Source organism: Falco punctatus (genome assembly GCF_963210335.1).
Source record: "Falco punctatus genome assembly, chromosome: 1".
In the NCBI taxonomy this organism is placed as follows: domain Eukaryota; kingdom Metazoa; phylum Chordata; class Aves; order Falconiformes; family Falconidae; genus Falco; species Falco punctatus.
Genome location: NC_137580.1, coordinates 4,203,049 through 4,222,679, shown reverse-complemented (window position 1 = coordinate 4,222,679; position 19,631 = coordinate 4,203,049). Strand labels below are relative to the sequence as shown.

Below are 19,631 nucleotides of genomic sequence, written 5' to 3'. Positions count from 1 at the left end.
CCTTAGGTCTCAGGACTCTCGAGTTTCTTGGTCATGAATGAATCATAAATCTCTAGGGTCTGCTGGCGACTACTTGGGGACAGCAGAGCAGAGGAGCTGATGGGTTTCCTCTCCTACTGTGTGGGCTGGCCGCGTCCTGCCCCTCCATGGGACAAGGCGGGCAGCCTGGGCTTTGATGGGCGTCCCTCGGTGGGCTTTGCACCTCTTGCCTTTGGGCTGGGCACTGGGGTGGCTTTGTGTCCTTGCACCGGGACGGCAAACGCGGCCCCTGCCCCTCTCCTCCTCGCGGTGCTCCCCTGACCCACGCTTCTGCCACACGCTTTGGCTGACGGCGAGACCTTTGCCTCAACCCAGAGTTCCCTGGGAAATTTCAGGCAAGGTGCCTCAGCACTCCTTTAGAAGGAAAGAAAAAAAATATACTGCGTTGTCTAGGTGAAAAAAAAAAAAAAAAAAGAAAGGAAAAAAGAAAGAAGTGGTGACTGTTTAACGGAGCAGCTCTGCCAGCGCCATGCCTTAGGTGAGAGTTAGGGCTGGCCGGGTTACAAGCATCTGAGAACCATCACCAGCTGACGTCCAGCAGAAGCACATCAAACTGCGGCAGCTGGATGCTAAATAGGACTTCTCTGGCAGGTCCGCTTTGGTCCCGAGCCAGAGACAAGCGCTGAACTGGACAGAGAAGAGCCTCTCCCCCCACGGCCTCCCCGTGCTGGGGGCAAGGGGCTGGTGCCCCACGGCTTGCCAGGGAGGGACTGAGACTGGGGGGTTGGTTCAAGGCGACTGGGGTGGGCTCGCAACCGGCTGTAGAGCAGCACTGCCGGGGGGGGGGGGGGGGGGGCCCGCCGCAGGGACAGGGGCAGCATGCCATCATGCCGTGGCACATGCCCTTCTCTGCTGTCCCCGTCCCAGTCACTGCCCACGACCCTAAGGCACTCCCAGCTCTGAGGTTTGTACTTGTGAGCTCTCTAGTTTGCAACCTTGATGGCTGCTCCTGGCTGTCACTACCCGGTGGCACGTGCATAGCGGTGCGGGCACGGTGGAGACCACAGCTACGTAGTGATGGCAGGCCCCAGGTACATGGGTCATGGGATGTGGTTTGCGTTCAAATTCTTTTGATGTGTAAGCTGCTCTGCAAAACCAATTGCCTAGGTCCTTATTTTCCAAACCCCCGGGTGACAGGACCCAAAAGGGCCGCAATTCTGTGGCTGTGCTCCTGCAGCGCATCCCCAGCGCAGGAGTTTCATCAGCCGGCAGTGCAGCCCCCCCGCGCCAACTGCTCTCCAGTGGGGGCTGCAGCTCGGCGAGCCCCGGCCGGAGCACAGCCCCGCTCGGAGCTAAAGCACCAGTGCGGCACCAGTGCCCTTTCACTGCTGCACGAGGGAAGCCTGCGCCCGTGGGAGACGCCGCTGGCTCCAGCTTGTTTTCTCACCAACCGCTGCAATGTCTGAATGCTTTGGAGGCTGCTACTTCTTCACTTGCCCTCCTTGGCACTTCCTGGACAGCCAGTTCGATTTCACCAGCAACAAGCAAAGGGATGAGAGGAGAGGGATGCAAAAAAATCCAAACAAAAGGGCCAGAACAGCGGTTCGGGTCTCCTCTTTTAGCCCTCCAAGCAGAGAGAGAAGTAAAAAACAGGAGCAGCTGTCAAAAGGAGGAAAAAGAACAGAAGGACTAAAAGTGGGGGCATATTTACACTCCTCAACTTTTTTAAAATCACAAACCTGCAACAGCATGGCTTGAAGGGAAATGCTGACAGGAGCACCCATCCTGAAGCAGCTGAGCACCCTTTCTCCTCTTGGGGTCTTTCTGATGAGCAGGGAGAGCGAAAAAGAGAGAGTCATGGAAAAGGGGGAAAAGACACTACAGGATTAGGATGACATTTTGAGACGGGAGAGTGAGAAAAGGGGCAGAGGCCATTTCACGGCAACTAATGCGTGGAAAAAAACCCCAACCTGAAAGAGAATGAATGCCAAAAAGGAGGGGATGCTGAGATGGAAAAAAAGATAAAATGGAAGGAGGACGTTATAGAAAATGTTGGGAGGAAAACAACAGAATCTAAAGAAACAGCTGAGAGGCTGATGGAGAGAAAGCCTGGCAAGAAGGGAGAACTTTCAAAAATGTCACCTTATAGATGTAAGGTAACTGTAGGTACAAAAGGATGAAAATCTGCAGTTTTGACTCAGCGCTCTCAGCAGAAAGGCACAATCCAACAGCCAGAGAAGAGTTGTTCAGCCAAGCAGCGGCCCTGGACGTTTCATGTATGTTACAGGCCACGTTTCAGCAAAAAGATGTCACTTGCTTCAGATCTTCAGTTCACCTGACAGCAGAATTAGGTATAAAAAGAACTCAAGCCCGGTTTCTAAGCAGGTTTTAAAGTGCAAGGGGTGATGGGTTTGGACAACAGTAGTTTTTTTTCTAGGTTAACTATCAGCCTAATCTATCACCTAAAATACAAGCCCACCACCAGGAACAAAGCTCTCCATGAGGAGGGAAGGGCTTGCAGACTTCTCCAGCAATACTGAAAAGGCCTTGGAAGTCTCATTCTGGTCACCATCTGAAAGTGGCTTTGCCTGTGCAAGGCACTAGATCGGTGCTGGCACACAGCCCTAACCACAGCTTGCCTGGCTTTGCCTTTTTTCTCCCTGTAATTCAAAAGGCACAATTTCAAGGAGATGAATCACCCAAAGGGAGCAGATGGATGAAGGGGAACCAGCAAAGACTGTGAACAGCACGGTATTAGTATGTGCTGCTAAGAGGTGACAAGCCAAGGTGCTTATGACGGCACCTACTTCCAACCGACGCTGCTGTGGTTTTTCTGTCATAAATACTCACAGCCGGCCTTGGCAAACAGTAGTTCTCAAGTCAAAACTCCGGCAAAGCTCTTGGAGCCTAAACCTCCTCAAAACTTCCTTCCAGGTGGTGCCAGAGGGCAGGAAAATGGCACCTGCAAGTTTCATCGTCCACTTCAGCCTTTCCAATCAGCTGCTGTCATGGCATGCAAAAAGAAAATAATTCTTTGAAGAATGTGAAAAAACTCCTTGCTAGAGCCCCTCCTCTTGGATGTGTGCACCAGGTCCTCCTTTGGCTCCTGAGGATGGAGAGGAGAGGAAAAGAGGGACCTGACACCTGTTGCTCTTGGCGTCAGGATGCTCTAATGGATTTCTCATTCCCTGGAGCTCAGGTGGATCTCAGCTGGGCGCTCAGGCATTCAGCGGGGATACACGTTCCCCCTGCAGCCAGCACCTTCACGTCCAGTCCAAACCGGGATGTTTCACAATCGGTGAATTTTCTCCTTTGCGCTCTCAGCTAGAACAGCTCAGAGACCTTTTACAAAGCATACTTGAACACAGCAAGCTGTTATGACCCTTGTTTTTCTGAGATTCCTGGTTTTCTGTGCAAGGTTTCCTAAGTGAAGGAGAGAGGGAGCGTGTTGTATGGAAATGTATGTATTTTCTCTAAAGACCATCGATGGGTGCAAAGAATCCACTTAAAACATATAACCAAATGTTATTTAATATCTTAAAAAGTAACACGATCCAAAATGGATATTTCACACAACACTACATAAACAACATGAACACAATATTACCATATGGAGGGACTTTCAAATATAGACTTACAAAAATCCCTGTCCTTTTTTTTCCTTTAAATTATTATACTAAGCATGACAAGTAATCATCATTTACAATATGGTACACTGACACAATAAAAACCATGTTACAAATGTGCTGTTATAAATCAGTAACGTTAGGGAAGACATTTCATGAACTGCAATTATTTCATATGAAATACTATACAATATAAACAGAACATCCATCTTGGATGACCTTTACAGCAACCAGAGACCAAGTAATTTTTTTATTTTTTTTTTTCAGTGCAAACACATTTATACAAGGCAGTCTTGGCTGCAAAACTCCCTTCTAACATACAGTAAGTCCCACTTGCATTTATTAACTCATTTAAACCTAATGCAACAGCCACATTCAGTCACTCACGGAAAATTACCTGCAGAATTATGATCCCTTCAAACGTAAATCTCCTCCACATATAAAAGTAACATCTGCGCCAATTACTCCAAGGGCCCTTTCATACTTCTGGGTGGGTATCCTTTGGGTGGCTCGAAGCGCTAGATGACAGGGGGGCAGCCCACCACCCGGCAAACGGCCCTTCCGCGGTGGGAAGGGGTGCTGGCCGTCAGCATCCAGCATCCCGGCCGGGCGGCTCCGCGTTTGGCCAGGGATCAACCCAGGCTGCCCTTCCAGAGCCAGGTGCCTGCCTGTGGCCTCCTGCTCCTTCTCTGCGTTTAGTGTCTTGGGGCGGGGGGGGGTGGGGGGGTGGGGTGGGGGAGGACCACGGAAACCCTCAGCTCAGAACTGAGCTTCAATGGAGTTTTAACGACCCGTTCCCATCTCCGTCAGATCCGCGGGAGACCAGGGGCGTTACGCCAGATTTACACCCGCGTAACTGAAATCGACTTTTAGAGCGCCGCTATAAAAGAAGCGTGAGAGTCCCGTTTTCTTCTAGCACCAGCTTGGCTTTCGGTGGGTCCACTGCATGCCTCTCATGCAGTAAGGATGCACTTTACTTATGCTGGGGGGAACAATTTAGATATATACCTTCTTTTTTTATTTTTTAAAGAATTTAGTAAAAAATAGAACTTTTCTCTCTAATACTGTACAGTTTTCTTCAGAAGAGCAAAGAGAATTGTAAACTGTAGGTGTGATACCAGATTGGGAGAGCTATTTGCTTTCTCAGCACGAGAATTTGAACGACTGCATTGGGAAAAGCTCTGCAAAATGTATTCGAAAAACAAATCTTTAATTAAAGTAACGGTTTCCAAAACCATCGCTGGCAGTACTGATATGACTGAAAACTTGGGTTGGTTTTGGCACTGCTAATCCAAGAGTCTCTGCAGGACCACAGAGTAGTTTCCCCTCCTACTCAAACCCAACGCATCAAACTAGTAACTTCAGAGTATAAACAATAAGCACTTTGGTCAACTATTAAACTGACTCCAGTAACGAAAGCAACTGGTTAATAAATTAAGTCTGCAGACTCTTAGCCTTTGTTTTTTCCAATGTGCCTGGACATCAGCTAGGGTCAGGGAACTCTGCCCACCTCACAGGCTCCCGAGGCTCAGCTGGTACCACCTCGAGGGCTCCGAGGCCCTCGGGCAAAAAGGCATGACTTAAACGCAAAGTATTATCTGTGTTCATGATGGCCTCCCAGTACCCGTTTGCTTGTTCTCTTTTCTAAAAGCAGCTATGGCTGGCAAGCGCTTAGGCCATGGCTTTCATTAAAATATTTGTTTTCCAATACATTTTGCTTCTTAAAGTCGAGTGAACATCGTTTCGTGTACAACGGACGTTTTACGGTGGTGCAAAGAGTCAAATGGCTAATGATGTCTTACTAATTTTAAACTGAAATTTTTAAAACTGCAAGATTAGCTCAACTGATGATTGTATATTAATTTGCATCAGGATAATGGTACTAGGTTTGCTGAAAGAGGTGTTCATAAATTGGGATTTGTATATAAATGTGATCTGCTTAGGTTCAAGTGCCACTTTCTTCCTTTGGTTTTTGGAAAATTCTTTCCTTCTTCCCTCTTGAAAGGTGGCTTGTTGCAGCTGGCTACTTTTCAAAAGCCAGCTTAATTTTTCTTGGAAATTCGCCCACGTTCCTTGAACAATAGGCACATACCTTGAGCAGGGACCCTAATACTGCTCCCGGCAAAGTCAATTAAAAGGCTGTTGGTAATTTCTATAGGAGCAAGTGTTTCAGATGCACACAGAGAACAGAGTGCGTATCATTAAAGGAAGAGCTGATTTAACACCCTTGCCAGTTCAGAGAAACCATGACCTGATATGTTGACAAAGATGGAGGCAGAATAGGGCCCGAAGTATTTGAAGGCTGCCAAGAAAATACCCAGAGTGTCTTCTGTTAAACCCCAAACTGTCAATCATATTTCACAGACTGTAGATGTTCCTAATTTGCTAAATTACAAATACATTTTTCAAGTTCTACCAGGCAGAAATTTTAGCAGTAACTGGGGAGAGGATGGAAGGTTTCAGCCTCCCTTTCACTTTTATCCCAATCATGCAGCCCTGTCAAAGTCTTTAAGTGACTCATCTGAAAGCCAGATTGTTAATATTGTAGAAGGAAATTGTGGCAATGGAAACATGATGACTTTATACGCAAGCATTGACACACAAGAGAACGCCATGACCTAATGCTTCAAAGTTTTTAACCTTGCTTTGTACAATACACTTTTCATGTTGCTGCATTTCATCAAATTCATGGAGGTAGTTATATGTGTAAAAAAAATTACCATAAAAGTAACATGTTGTATTATAATAATACATATCAAGTGTGCAAAATGCCGACAGATTTGTGTTGACCCTTTACAGTTGAACACAACACAGATTCAACCTAATCTAACTCTGTAAACCTTTAAATTGATACATTAGAAGAAGAATGATAGATAAGCAACCATGTAATACAAGGCTATGATTTCATCAAAGGATTAGGGTGACATAAAGCACTCAAGCTCCACTCTCGTGGTTTTGTTACCAGAACCTCAAGATGGAATTTCCTTATATTCCATTGTTGATTTTAAAAGGAAAAAAAGGAAAGAAAAAAAAATAATAAAGAATTCAACATTAGAACGTTTCTATTTGAAACTTCTGTTTACATTCCATATTCCAAGAGTCACATTAATATTGGTACAATGCCATGTCAACATTAATATGACATTTATGTTGTCTGCTGGTCTCTGGGAACTTTAGGAAATAACATACTATACAGTTTGTAGATATATACTATCGTATTTCGTTGGAATTATGTCTTCTGTACAACCAGCTGCCTGCATAAATTCTGATTAGTTTATGACAAACAAATACTTCCCCCAAAGGTGAAATTTGTTTTTGCTGTTCACATTTTAATACTGCTGTTAGTACTTCAGATCATCACTGTAATTTTTTTCATCATTTCGACATTTTTATTTACTGAATTGATACATACTACTGATGTCAGAGCTCATCTCAGAAACAAAATCACAGTCAGCCACTGCATAGTATATGACAATTCCCCACAAAAACTCTGACTCTACAGTTCGCATGGAATAAGTATGGCTGGAGTTACATACTGAATAAGAAGATGCATCATGCAAAGCATTATATGGTAATTAGAGCACATCTTGGAGGGTATGATAAGGCAGAAGGCTAAAGGCCAAGTGACTTTGATAACCAACCAAAAGCACAATAATTTCCTTTATGTGCACTGAAAGGTCTTATTGCTCCTATGAAATGGAAATTATACACTGAAACCAAGGAAAACAGACCCGTGCATTGACTGGGTTCTTGACAGAACTGCAAACTGATTGTGTCTAGAGTTAGAAAGCTGTTTTGTAAGTAAATGAACTATATCCAACTGTGTAACATAAGGCTTAATCTTCAGTAAAGACTTCTGATGACAATAAAGAACACGAGTGAAGCTCAAATGACTTTGTGTACAGAGTAACACATGTCACCAGAACCCGATGAAACTACTGGTTTTTAATATGTACAGTTGGGTTTCATACCTGTGTACTACAAGAGCTAGACAATGTAAACGTCCCTTTTCTATGCAACAATTTGGGCTGTTGAACATTTTAGCATCTTTATTATTCTTCCACCAATTTGTCTGTTCTGATGTAAAGAAAAAAAAAAAGTAAAAAAAAAAAGTGTTAGATTTGTAGTCAGTTTGTTGCACTACCAGGCTGCATGAGTAACAGAGCAGAATGTGACCCTATACCTAAACATTACTCTTGGAGTTTAACTATCCTTAGAAGTTACTCTGCAGTAATTAGCACGGCACTAATTACTTTGGAGTAACAGTTTAGGGGAGAGCAATTAGGATATACCATACCTACAGAATTCAGATTTCTACTGCCAACCATGTGGACACATTTAATTTCTAGAAACTAGACATGTCCATAACGTGCTAAATTGCCAGTAACATCCACTGAATAAAAAGGCCAGAAGTTTATAATTCTCTAAATTTTGTTCTCTGATAATCACTACAATGTATGCTATTTTTAATAGCCTAATTTAGGCACTCTATTTAATAAGCTACATAAAATAGATTTATGTCCTTCCACTAGAAAGAAATCAATTCTTCAGGCCATACTTGTCACCTATATCATAAAGAATATTTTTGTTCCAAGAAATTAGTTATCCTCATTCCTATATTAACGGCAAGTTGCAATACCAGAAGTGACACAAGAATTAGATAATCTTTTGTAAATACTTGATTTATACTGAAGACATTTGTTATATTTTGTGTCACTCCAAGTTGTGGCTCCATGACAGTTATAACTTTCCCTTCCCTCCCCACTCCCCCCTCTACGCAAAGGCCCACCTCCTTATTTGTGACTACGGAAGGTCAATTAGCAAGTCTCAGTAAGTAAACATCTCTCATACTTTTGAAACACAAGAGGAGAAAGCCACCTCCCTTCCCACCCTCCACTCTTAGAAAAAACCAAACCAAACCAAAACCCAAACCTCTTTTTACTCACTTAAACGGGTATTTGCAAAATTGTGTCACAAAAACGCACAGTGAAAATGACTGATTCGTACTAATAATTCACAGATAGAGCTGAGGTCATCACTTGTCATGTTTGGCATTGTTTTTCCTCATGGTGATCCTGGCTGGTTACTTTCAGCAGTGGCTCAGTTTTTGAAGTAAAAAACGATCAACTCTGCAGCAGAGTTTAGCCTCTGACCAGGGGCATCACACATCTGTGGCATTTTTTTTAAATGAAGTTGGCAACTGCATGGACATTGAAAATGCAGATTACACTTACAGTGTCTAGACTTTCATATATGTGCTCAGTTACAATTAAGTGAAGCAAAAAGTGTACGTATTATCCCTACTGCTATTCTGTTGCTACAGAGCCGCAAATGTGAAAAGCAATACCTTGAAATAAAGATTTCTTTGTTGCCCCTAGTCTATATAGCAGCACAGTTTAAGTATACACTAAAACTGTGGTTGAGATGCTTTTTCTGTTTTTCCCCAAAGATGTAAACGTCAGTCCCAGTGTCGTAAACTTTGCTGTATAGGATGAGACAGAAGATCTGAGGCAGGACGGCTGTCAGACACTAGTGACAGAAGCTTGCAGGCAGTTAGCAGGTTTCTGCAGTTTCTCAGCTTCACTTGTTGGTGGGTCTGCAGTGGCTCGGAAGTTGAATGTTGGGCCTGCGCCACCATGTGCAGGGCTCAGAGCAGGGTTCTGACGCCTGTTGCTTTCAACAATACTTGAAGTGTTGGATGCCAGGCTCTCACGAGTACTAGAACGGAAAAGAAATATATATACACACTCATATATGACATGCCCATATATCTACTGACCAGACAGGAAAGGAGAATAGAGTGTTTTATAACAGGCTTCCTGTGTTTGTAGGGAATGTCACGTCAATGAACCATCTCATTTTGATGGTACGCATGCATTCCTCCAAAACGGGTTCCAGAGGTACTCAGCAGTCATCATACTGTAACACAGGTATAGCACTAAGCAGAGCTGAAGCTGTCACACAAACTGTAAGCTGAACCAGTATTAAGCATCTGGATTTTTCAACCGAGGAAACAGCTTCCATCTTGCACATGGAACATGGTGATTTTCTTTCCTGACTGGTGCCTTTTTGCATGAAGTAAGTTCATCAAATCAGCTCTGTAACTAGGCAGAGCTAGGACAGCAATCATGTAACACAGCTTCCCCTGTTGTCTCCTGTTCTACCTATGTCTTCGTACACAAAATATCAACAAAAAATGCTCCTTTACATTAAACCCACAGTGCTTCTAAGCACAACACTTCAATTTTGCTTTGCAGCCGAGACAACTGCAACCTACAAGACGCCGAGAAATCTCAACTGCCTGGTCTGTGATCACGCCCTAAACAACTAGTGCTGCTATTTCATTCACAAAACGGACAATATTCCTTTAGTTCTAACAGGGTTTATCCACGGGAGTGACAGGACACTTAGCACTTTTAAGGACTAAAGCCTTTTAATGGTACATCTCATTATAAACGCAGAAAAGCCTGTATTTTAGTCTACAGTTCTTTAAACCTCAGCCAAGATATGCTAAGGCTAGATTTACCGCTACTACTCTTTTTGTTTGCTTTTCAATTTTAAAAACTTTTGATCTCCAAATAAGGTGCTCCTGTGCAGAGAGAGATCTGGTTTTCAAATAGCCATGTGGCCGCTGGTTATGTATCCTTCACCTGTATCTCTGCTGCTTTGCAGAATGACATCACCACTTGCTATGGAGATGTTTACAGAGTACGTTTAGAGGACTGAATGGGTTTGTTAAATAAGCGCTAGAAACAAAGATACTAATGACAGAGTTTCACAGTCAGTTTAAAGTCAACCTAAATTTACCTGCTACTGAAAGGGGCAGCTCTTGCCTGCCTTGTGTGGACCTGACCCTGCCACATGTTCCTGCTGCTTCCCTAATGCTGAGCCTTGCAGCCAGCCAGATCAGGGATCGCTCTCAGTTAAATACTAGCCCTATGAAAAAAAAAAAAAAAAAAAAAAAAAAAAAAAAAAAAAGATTAGTGCTAGCATCAGGGGAAGAGTAGGAATGCACAGCTTTGGACGTGGCAGGGGAAAAATGTGTCACTGCATGGCACAGGGGAAGGAAGAAACACCTTGTTTAGTTGTAGGGCTGATTTAAATCATCTTAACCTGACTGAATCTGGAAAACCAATGATGCTTTTAGAACTCCCACAGATCTTTTAAATTGATCAAAATGGTACTGACCATCTTCTGCCAACTATCGCTTTATTGTCAATAGTTCCGAACAGCTACGACGGGTGACACACATAGTAAGAGATCTCTGCAAGCTGCAATGCTGCACAGGGCACTTCTGTTGCTCTTTTTTTTTTTGATTCCTCTCCCTCTGCTCTTTAACAAAAATAGATGCAACCTTTGTTTTTTAGAGATCGTTCAGTATTGTATCATTCTTTATGGGACCACCAATTCCAGATCTTCAAACATTTTCAATTCTGGTATTACAAACTGACCATTGCAACACGTATACACAAAAACTGCAGTGAGAATATTCCATGCAGCGTAATGCCAAAATTAGCCTTTTCTTTAGGTGACAAAAGAGCAGCAGTATTATATAAGCTTTAAAAATAAAGGAATAAAATTACTGTTGACAGCTAACATCTGCTATATACAACTTGCATAAAAGCAAAGAACAAAATACTGTGAGGCTGTTTTCTCAATGGTGATGTGTTCACGAATTTTGCACACAATAAGCTTTTGGTAAACGACCATTGCAAATCTTTTTAACTACGTCCTGTTTTTTTATTTTTTAAATGCCCCTTGTCACACTTTAGAAATATACTTATTTCACAGTGTGGAACAGGTAATTTTGATTCCCCAAGCAACACTGCACACTTCAGTTTAAATAAAAAGATACTACCACACCTCAGGAAGTCGAGAGTTACACCATCAGGGGAGGCTAGAAGAATATACCTGAGAACTATCACTACATGCACATCCTGCTCTTACATTCTTCCCCAGGCATCTACTAACGGACACTGTCAGATCTAGGTGAATCTTACCAGATGGATGCTGGATGGCCTTTTTGTATTTCCTGGAAAAGGGCTGGGGAGTACATTTTTCATTATAAGGTAGGAAAGTAGTAACAGCATGGTAATTACAGCCAAAGGGCTGAATTCACCCTCAGCTCAATTTATTTTTATAGACTTATACCAAGGAGTGACCAAAACTCAGCAAAAGCATCCAATTTAATCATCTTGATGCAAAGCTCGTGAAAGCACCTTTGAAATATACAGACTATATGCTGGTCTTATAAAACGAATACACAAGAAAACCCTACAGAATGTTGATTATTTTTTTTAAAAAAGCTTACTTTATGTGGCCTTCCCAAACCCCAGACATTTCTTAATAAGTAAACAGTAAAATAATAAAAAAGGGATGTATGGAACACAATCATTATTAAAAGCTGCTTATCTGTTTCCTTTTTGATCTAAATAAAGTGGTATAGCAGCACTAAATCCAGTATGCTTGCCATGTTGTGTCCTCTTGCTAGCCAAGTTTAAGATTAACATCAACAGAAATTTTAGCTTTTGTGTCAATAATTAGGAGAGGAAATGTCTGCCTTTGCATTAACCAGAAACGCCAGCTTGATATGCAGCTGGCATACAAGTAGTCCAAGAACTGATTTTTATCCTGTTGACATCCTATCCTGGAGGTGAAATGCACGCTGTGGAGTAAGACAGGCTGAGCAAGAAGCAAGCACTACCGTATGCACCCCCACAAAAACTGACTGCAAGTATAGCACTTCAACTAAAAGAAAATACATTTTAAAAAGGACAGCGCAAGTAGCCTCTTACAACATCTGTGTGCAAGAAAAATGCCAAGCATCTGCAGAACAATCAATAACAGGAACAAATTCAAAACCTTTTTAGGTTTCTTTTTTATGCTGGACTCGGTGTAAGTGGTATAATTCACTCAAATTATTTTTCAAATATTTTATCCAAAAAAATTACACATATGTTAAAAGCTTGCTCTAGTTTGATAATCACTGCACGCTGCAGCAGGCCCAGTAACTGCTGCTTTGTCATTGACATCAAGTGGGAGTAGCCATCAAATCCAAAGGAATTTATTCCAGAGTGACATGACTTTAACTGAAAATGAAATTTAGTCCTGTGTAAGAGCAGGAAATCCTTCACATGCCTTCCTGAGAGCCTTTGCTACATATTTGAAAAGAAAAATAAGTAATTGTGAGGAATAAGAACACCTTTTATGGGGCCAGGGCTTGAGGGGGGCACAGGGAACCGATGACACACCACCAATAAAAAAAAAAACAAATCCCATTTTCTTTCACCTAATACAAATCCAGTCTTGGAGGTTTTATTTTTAAACACAGGCAATAAATAATTTAAACTTAAGTAAGACACTATAAGAGAACTACTATTGTAAATTATTTCTGTGTTCTTACGAGTCATTGTTCTGAACTCTGATGGGTTGCTATCCAGGGCAAACAAAACCAGTCAAGCTCCATTCCAGCAGGGATCTAGGACTGCCAAAGGTCAGAGGGAGAAAGAAGGTGGCTCGAGTGAAGGGTTCTTAACCCGGAATTAAGGTTGTGAACTCCCCAGGACAGGGAACACACCAGCAACTCTGTCCTCCCTACGCCTGCAAGACTCCTAGCACACCGAGACTTCCATGGTGTCTGAGACCCCTGGAACAGAAATGACTAACCAGCACCACCACATGCAGATATCTGGACTCTTTTCCCAAGTATCTGAGGCCAGGCACTCCTCTCTCTGCTGATGCAGCGCTGGGTCACTTCTGAAGTTCAAACATCCTGAGCACTTTCAGCCTTGTAGGGGGAGAGGCTGTCCCAGTCTCACCAGTTTGGAATGGTGATAGATACACTTCCAGAATTTTTGAAGAAAACAGACAAAAAAGCCCAACCCCAAAACAATCATCGTATTTTGACTTTTTTTTTGTCTGAGCCAAAGATTATGCCACCTAGTCATGCCTAGTCTTCCAATTAGTCTTGATGATATCTTAGAGGGAAAGGGAAGGGGAGGGGGGGAGTATGCAGGTGCTCATCCCTTCTACTCTAAAGGCAAACGTACGTTTAACACAGAAAAAAAAAAAAGAAAAAAAAAAAGGATACAGGGATGTTTTCAGCAAACAGAAAAAGAACTAATACAGAGTCAATGCCGCAAATGGTCATTGGTTGCTCATGGTATGGTAGGAAGCCCCCACATCTGAATAGCAGATTCCAGAGCTGTAGAAAACAGTCTGAAAACGTGTGAAATTGTTTAATACAGCCCTACGTTCTGTCACCAATATCACACACACACATAGCTATAAACGGAACTTTCTAGTCTGTAAAGCTGCAATGAATGTGACAGTCCTACCGTGGAGAGTTGAACCCGCTGTCCACAGTAATGCTGCTGCTGTCCATGCTGTCCAGGCGGGCCGAGTGGGTGGCTCTCTGGTTGTTACTACTTTCTGTCTCCTTTGGGGTGAGAAGAGTAAGATTCTTCTCAAACTTTCGCTGTAGATCCCTCTCCTTTTCTCTCTCTAGGAGCCACTGCATCGTGCCAACATCATCCCTGTTCTTTTCTTCCTCAGCGTTTTTGTTGGTTCCTTCCTCTGAGTCATCATCATCAGACACGTTGTAGTAGTCAAAGGAGGCCTCCTGGTTCCCAGTTGTCTCTTGCTGTCTCTGCGAAACAGGCATGACTTGTGCGACTGAGGTTACCATCGCTTGCTCAAGTTTCTCACATCTGACTGGCAAGGTGTCAGAGGGGGGCTTCTGATGGGGCTTTAGCAGGGGTGTGCTAGACTTATGGTAACTATTCACCGAAAGAGTGTTGTGCAGAGGTTTAAAGAGCGTATCCTTGCTAAATATTTCTTTCCTTTTATCAAGGCTGCTTGATTCAGTGCTATGGTGTTGAACCAGCCGCCCATTTGCAATCACCTCTGGAGTTTGGCCAGCAACCGCTGAACCGCTGCTTGGGCCCTTTGGGGACTCCTCTTTGTGCACCCCAGGCTCCCTAGCGATATGTTGAGACTGTCTTTCTGTGGGAGTCATTTTTTTGAGCCCATCTGTCCCCGTCAGCGTATCATGATCCTCTTTATTCTTTCCCAGTGGCGATGGAGCAGTAAGCACAGTCTCACTGGATGTGTTGCACTGAAAATAGTCATCGACTGCAGATTTTGCTGTGCAGGAGTTGAGCTCGCTATACGATGGCAAATTCTCTGTAGGCTTGCTTTGCTCCAACAGGCTACAAGAACTGGGGGTTTCTACAGTGCCACTAGCTATTTCAGGGATGCAAGTCTCTTTGTAGCTTGCAGATGAAATCAGAGCCCTTTGATGACTGAGCGACTGAGATGGCCTTAAGGTACTATCGTCAATATAAGTTTGGCTAGTTGTTTGGTCATCTGGGCTACAGCCTTCACCAATATCTTCAGGTGTGCCTAGAGCAGCCGAGCCCAGAGGTCCCTTGGAGTTATCCATGGATCTAGACCTTTCTTTAGCCTTACTGGACCGCTCATTCCTCGATCTTCTGTCCTGTGTATGGCTGTGGCTCCGATGGACCTTGGAGTGGGAGCTTCCCCTGGAAGGTTCAGGGAAAGGCATTTCAGTTCTTCTTTTGGCCAGCTCACCAGACACATCCCACTCAGGTGTCATTGGAAAGTGAGATTCAATCATGTTAGGATTGCTGTGCATTATAAAATTATCTCCCTTGTGTTCTATTATAAAACAGCCTTCCCGTGGGGATCGAGTCAAGGGATCATAGAACTCATACTCCCTTTCAGCAGGTATATCCAAATGAGAGCCATCTGATGGGTCTCCTTTGGACACCCGAGTCTTGCTGTGTGACCTCGACTTCCCATGAGACTTTCTGTGATTCCTGCTCTTTTTACTTCGTCCACTGTGGTGAGCTGAAGATCCTGCTTTGCTTCGTTGAGCTTTTTCTTCTTCAAGTTTCTTCATTAGTGCAGTGTGCCTCATGACATTTTCCACAGTCAAGTCTGGGTTAATGCGCCTGATAATCTCCATTTCTACCTCTCTAGGTATAGTGGTAGGGGTGTCCTCGTCCCTTAGCGGCCACTCCTCTGGAGGAAACTGGGCAGAGAAATTTGCCAACTGTTTTGTCTTGTCCTTCTTAAAACTTAATCGGAATAATTTGAGTCCAAATTTCTTAGACTGCTTTTCTACATCCTTAGGCTTTGTGAGCGTCTCTGCTTTGTAGGAAAAATTGACAGTACTTTTACTTTTCTCAGTAGGTGGGACCTGACATAACGAAGGAGGACAGTATGAGTCTTTACAGTCTTTTGCTGATTTCCTCTGTAGGGTAGATGCATGCATGCTGTGCATGTCTTCTCTGCAACAATGGCAGGAGTCGCAGTGGTTTTTGGGTAGTGTTCGGTCCCTGACGCATCCCGAGGTGGAGGGAGTTATAGTTCCTTGTTGCGGAGAGGTACACTGAGACCTATCAGGTATCCTCTCATCCAAATGGTACCATTTACTGTTAGTTCTTATGAGAGATGGTGTTATAAAGTACGTTTGCGGGGTTACAATGAAATAACCATCCGGAGTTGGATATATTTTCCTCTCCCGTACAAGCATATTCAAGGTATGTCGAAGGATTTCTGGACTGGGTGTTGGAACTCCTAGAAATGACAGTAAACACATATCAGGGAGTGCATAAAACCGTGCAGGACCCTCTGGTTCCCCCCTCCCCAATAAAAAGCTTTTTTTCCAATGTGCAAGCCGGAATATGCTGAACAAACAACTCCAGTAAAGCACTTTGTTAGGCATTCTCTTGTCTGTTTGTTTTTCCACTTATCTCCTACACTTCAAATATATCAATTATTAATTAAATAGAAAGGAGGCCATTAATGGAGTGTTAAAAAAAAAAGGAAGGGAAAAAAAAAGAAGAAAAAGGAACTTCTCGTCACTTCTGTTGCACAGGTGACCTTAAGCTACAAGATGAAATCACTGGAAATCAAAGGGCGTCAGGGGAAACATTTCACTTTTATTCTTCTTCCAACCAAATATTTACATCCCAGTTCACCAGAACTATTTCTTACAATGCCCCGTCATGTATAAAACAGTGGTTATTTGTCACTTTGCATGCCTAAGTTGTTTTTCCACAGAAGAACACTACACAGAAGAAAAGCATTCCCCCAAACTACCCCTTTATCACAAACCTGACTGAACTGACTTGTTCTCCCGTTAAAATATGTTTCAACTACATCAGCTGCTCTAAAAAAGACACTCCTTCAATGACACAGTTCATCTTGCCTAAACAGACTCTTCCACGATGGTGGGAGTTACAGGTTTAGCTCCTAAAAATTTGCTTCTCAGAGTTGCCTGCCTTTCATGTGAGATGTGAGGGACGCTACCTAAATGCACGTATCACATACTGAAAGAGGGACAAGTATGACGACACTGCATCAATGCCACAGTAGCCACACGTTGGACTTGGCATTGTGAGCATGGTCCTTCTCACTGCCAGTACTCCTGCTGGGTTCAGTGGTGCAGGACCAAGTCTTCAATACTTTATTAGACAAAATCCCAAGTTAGCATGCTGTGCATAGGAATAAGTTCCACCCAGAACTAAGGAAACAAGAAATTTAGTTCACAAGCTAGTGTAAAAAAATCTGTTTATGCTGAATAAGAAATAAAAATCCTTCAAAATTTTCAGTGGAAAAAGCTATCTTCAATCAATACATTTTTTTGAACTAAAATGTATTTTACTTTTAACTTAATGGTTGGTACTGACCTGGTTTACATTTTTAAAACTAGAGATTTTTTTTTCAAAAGTTTGGATGGTCTATTTTGAACTAAAAAAGTTAATTTTGTTTACTCAGGGCCTTAGTTTGCTTTTCAACAAAACTGATTTAGGAAAAAAAAATAATTATCAGAGAGTACCTTAGGTTGGAAGGGACATCCTTAAGTCATCTGGTCAACACCCCTACTCATAGCCAGGCCATCTTAGATCAGGTTGGTCAGGGCCTTGTCAAGTCAATCTCTGACTATTTTCAAGAGCAGAAATCCCATGGAATCACGCATGCAAAAACATTTCAGCAAAGTATATGCTTTTTACAAAAATACTTCGAGTAAAAATCTCAACCAGGTGTACCTGCCACAACCACAGTATCTTCAGTAGCATATAGTGTCTGGTCACCAACTCTTCTCCCACATGTCAAATGCTGAAGCCTGCAAGCTCACTGATCTCCTTGTGTTAGCAAACATGAAGATGACAGCAAGGGTTCTGGCACTATGCCCAACACCCCATCAGAAGACTAGCGACAAGCAATAGAGAAGTTGTACCAACTCCTTGACTCACACTCTTCCTTGCTACTGGGTTGCAGGCAACATAGTAAGTATTCTTATGTCTAGTTTTGAATGCTGTTTGAATTTAGAGACATGACCGTACCGCTCACATCCAGTAGTATCTGTAACTAAAAATCTTGCTATGGAAACAGCAGAGTGTTAGGAATAACACGGACACATGAGTGAAAGCAGTTACAACAGAGAACGTGTCAGGGATGAAGTACACGGGGGCAGTAAACGTATTTCATGCATAGTCCACAGAGCTGAAAGACTGGGGCCTGTCCAGACACAGTAAGTAAAGGAGGTAAAGAAAAGATAAAATTTGAGAGAATAAATGAGACTTGAAAATTGGAAAGAATATGCAAATGAAAGAATCATGAATAAATGAAGAATCATGAATATGCATTTTATCCCCTTTTCACGTGGGTGTCCTAGAGAGTAACGAAGACCTCCTGAATTGCTGCATGAGCAAGCATGTCAGAAATAGCAACAGATGGGAAAGGCAGAAATCTGGAGTGCTGTGGAAAAAAAGGACTACCCCTCCCTAACCCAGAGTCCTAAGTATCTCTGGACTGAAGGAAACAATATGCTGAGCTTCCCCGGGATTGTGAGGCAGAGGCAACTGGAGAGCAGGCTGCCCTCCGCATGATCTTTCAGTAAAGCACAGGAACACAAAGAGTGATTTTAATTCCTGCAACAACCAGTGGTCATCATCTAACCTCTTCCTTCCTGTGGTGGAGTTGCTATGTCTGCTTGTACACCACTCCTTTTACATTATGCCTTGCACCACTATAAGTAGTGGATGACGCCAAACTCAAGCTCATGTGCTTCTCCATCCTGTGTTGAAAATGCACTGCATGATCCAATCCTGGTCCAACTGAGATGCATTTGCCGTGCTGCAGCCAGCCTCTCTTCCTGCCTCTACATAAACAACCTGACCAATCCATTGCATTTTCCACGAGCTTACACGTAAATACCTCAACGCACACCTATCTTCGTCTGCAAGAACTCGGTTGGTTCTTCATCCTTATTTTACTTAAAGACTTTTCCTAACATACTGTTTCAAAAACATTGGAACAGAAAAGAGAGGAAAGCATTCTCCTGGGAGTTTACAGAAAAGTTAGGAAAAGAAACTGAAATAGATCTTCTGACGTTTTACACTGACTTAGGCAAAAATGCGCTCCAAATACATGGGAAAAACAACAGTATGTATTTTTCACCCAGTAAACCATAATGACTGAAATGTGTTGGGTAAATGAGTCTCTAAACACCGGATGCACAGTAGTCACATTCATTGATTAAGTCCTGTGAATAGGGAATGTGCAGATAAACACCAAGAAAAAAAAAAATAATAGCGTGCCTGGGCAGTCAATGATGCTGTAAAGTTAATTGTCAGCCGCCTTCTCTGGAGCTGGAGACTATCACTTTTATCACTCCCAGCATACGGTAGATGCCTCTGGTTCACTAAGCCAGCAGTGATGATGGCGGATGCAGATCTTTGGAGCTCAGCATTGCCAGCTAATGCCAGCTATGGGTTTTGTTCAGATCTCTTTCAGATACTCACAAAAGTACAAACAGATCCAAAGCCACATTAGGCTTTCCCGCCTGATGGACAGGAGCAATGACACTACTCTGGCTCCTATTGTTGCTATTTAAACACAGATTTCCCGGCTTTCTCAAGCCTTTTCTCTTTAGAGCAACCTGCCCACATCATGTCTATATGTAACTTACCCCACTGCATTCAGAAATCTCCT

At 43.0% G+C, this 19,631-nt stretch overlaps 1 protein-coding gene across 12 annotated transcripts in view; it reads right to left on the bottom strand.

The window, feature by feature from the left end:
• Window positions 1-3,492: 3,492 nt before the first annotated feature.
• STOX2 (storkhead box 2) overlaps window positions 3,493-19,631 on the bottom strand; it is a 93,952-nt gene continuing 77,813 nt past the window's right edge. For all 12 annotated transcript variants that reach the window (XM_080375272.1, XM_080375278.1, XM_080375277.1 and 9 more), the window contains 2 exons: window positions 13,943-16,208; window positions 3,493-9,323 (listed from right to left, as the gene is read on the bottom strand). In XM_080375272.1, coding sequence (XP_080231398.1) covers window positions 9,128-9,323; window positions 13,943-16,208 — 2,462 coding nt within the window. In that variant the 3' untranslated portion in view covers window positions 3,493-9,127. The remainder of the gene's footprint in view (window positions 9,324-13,942; window positions 16,209-19,631) is intronic.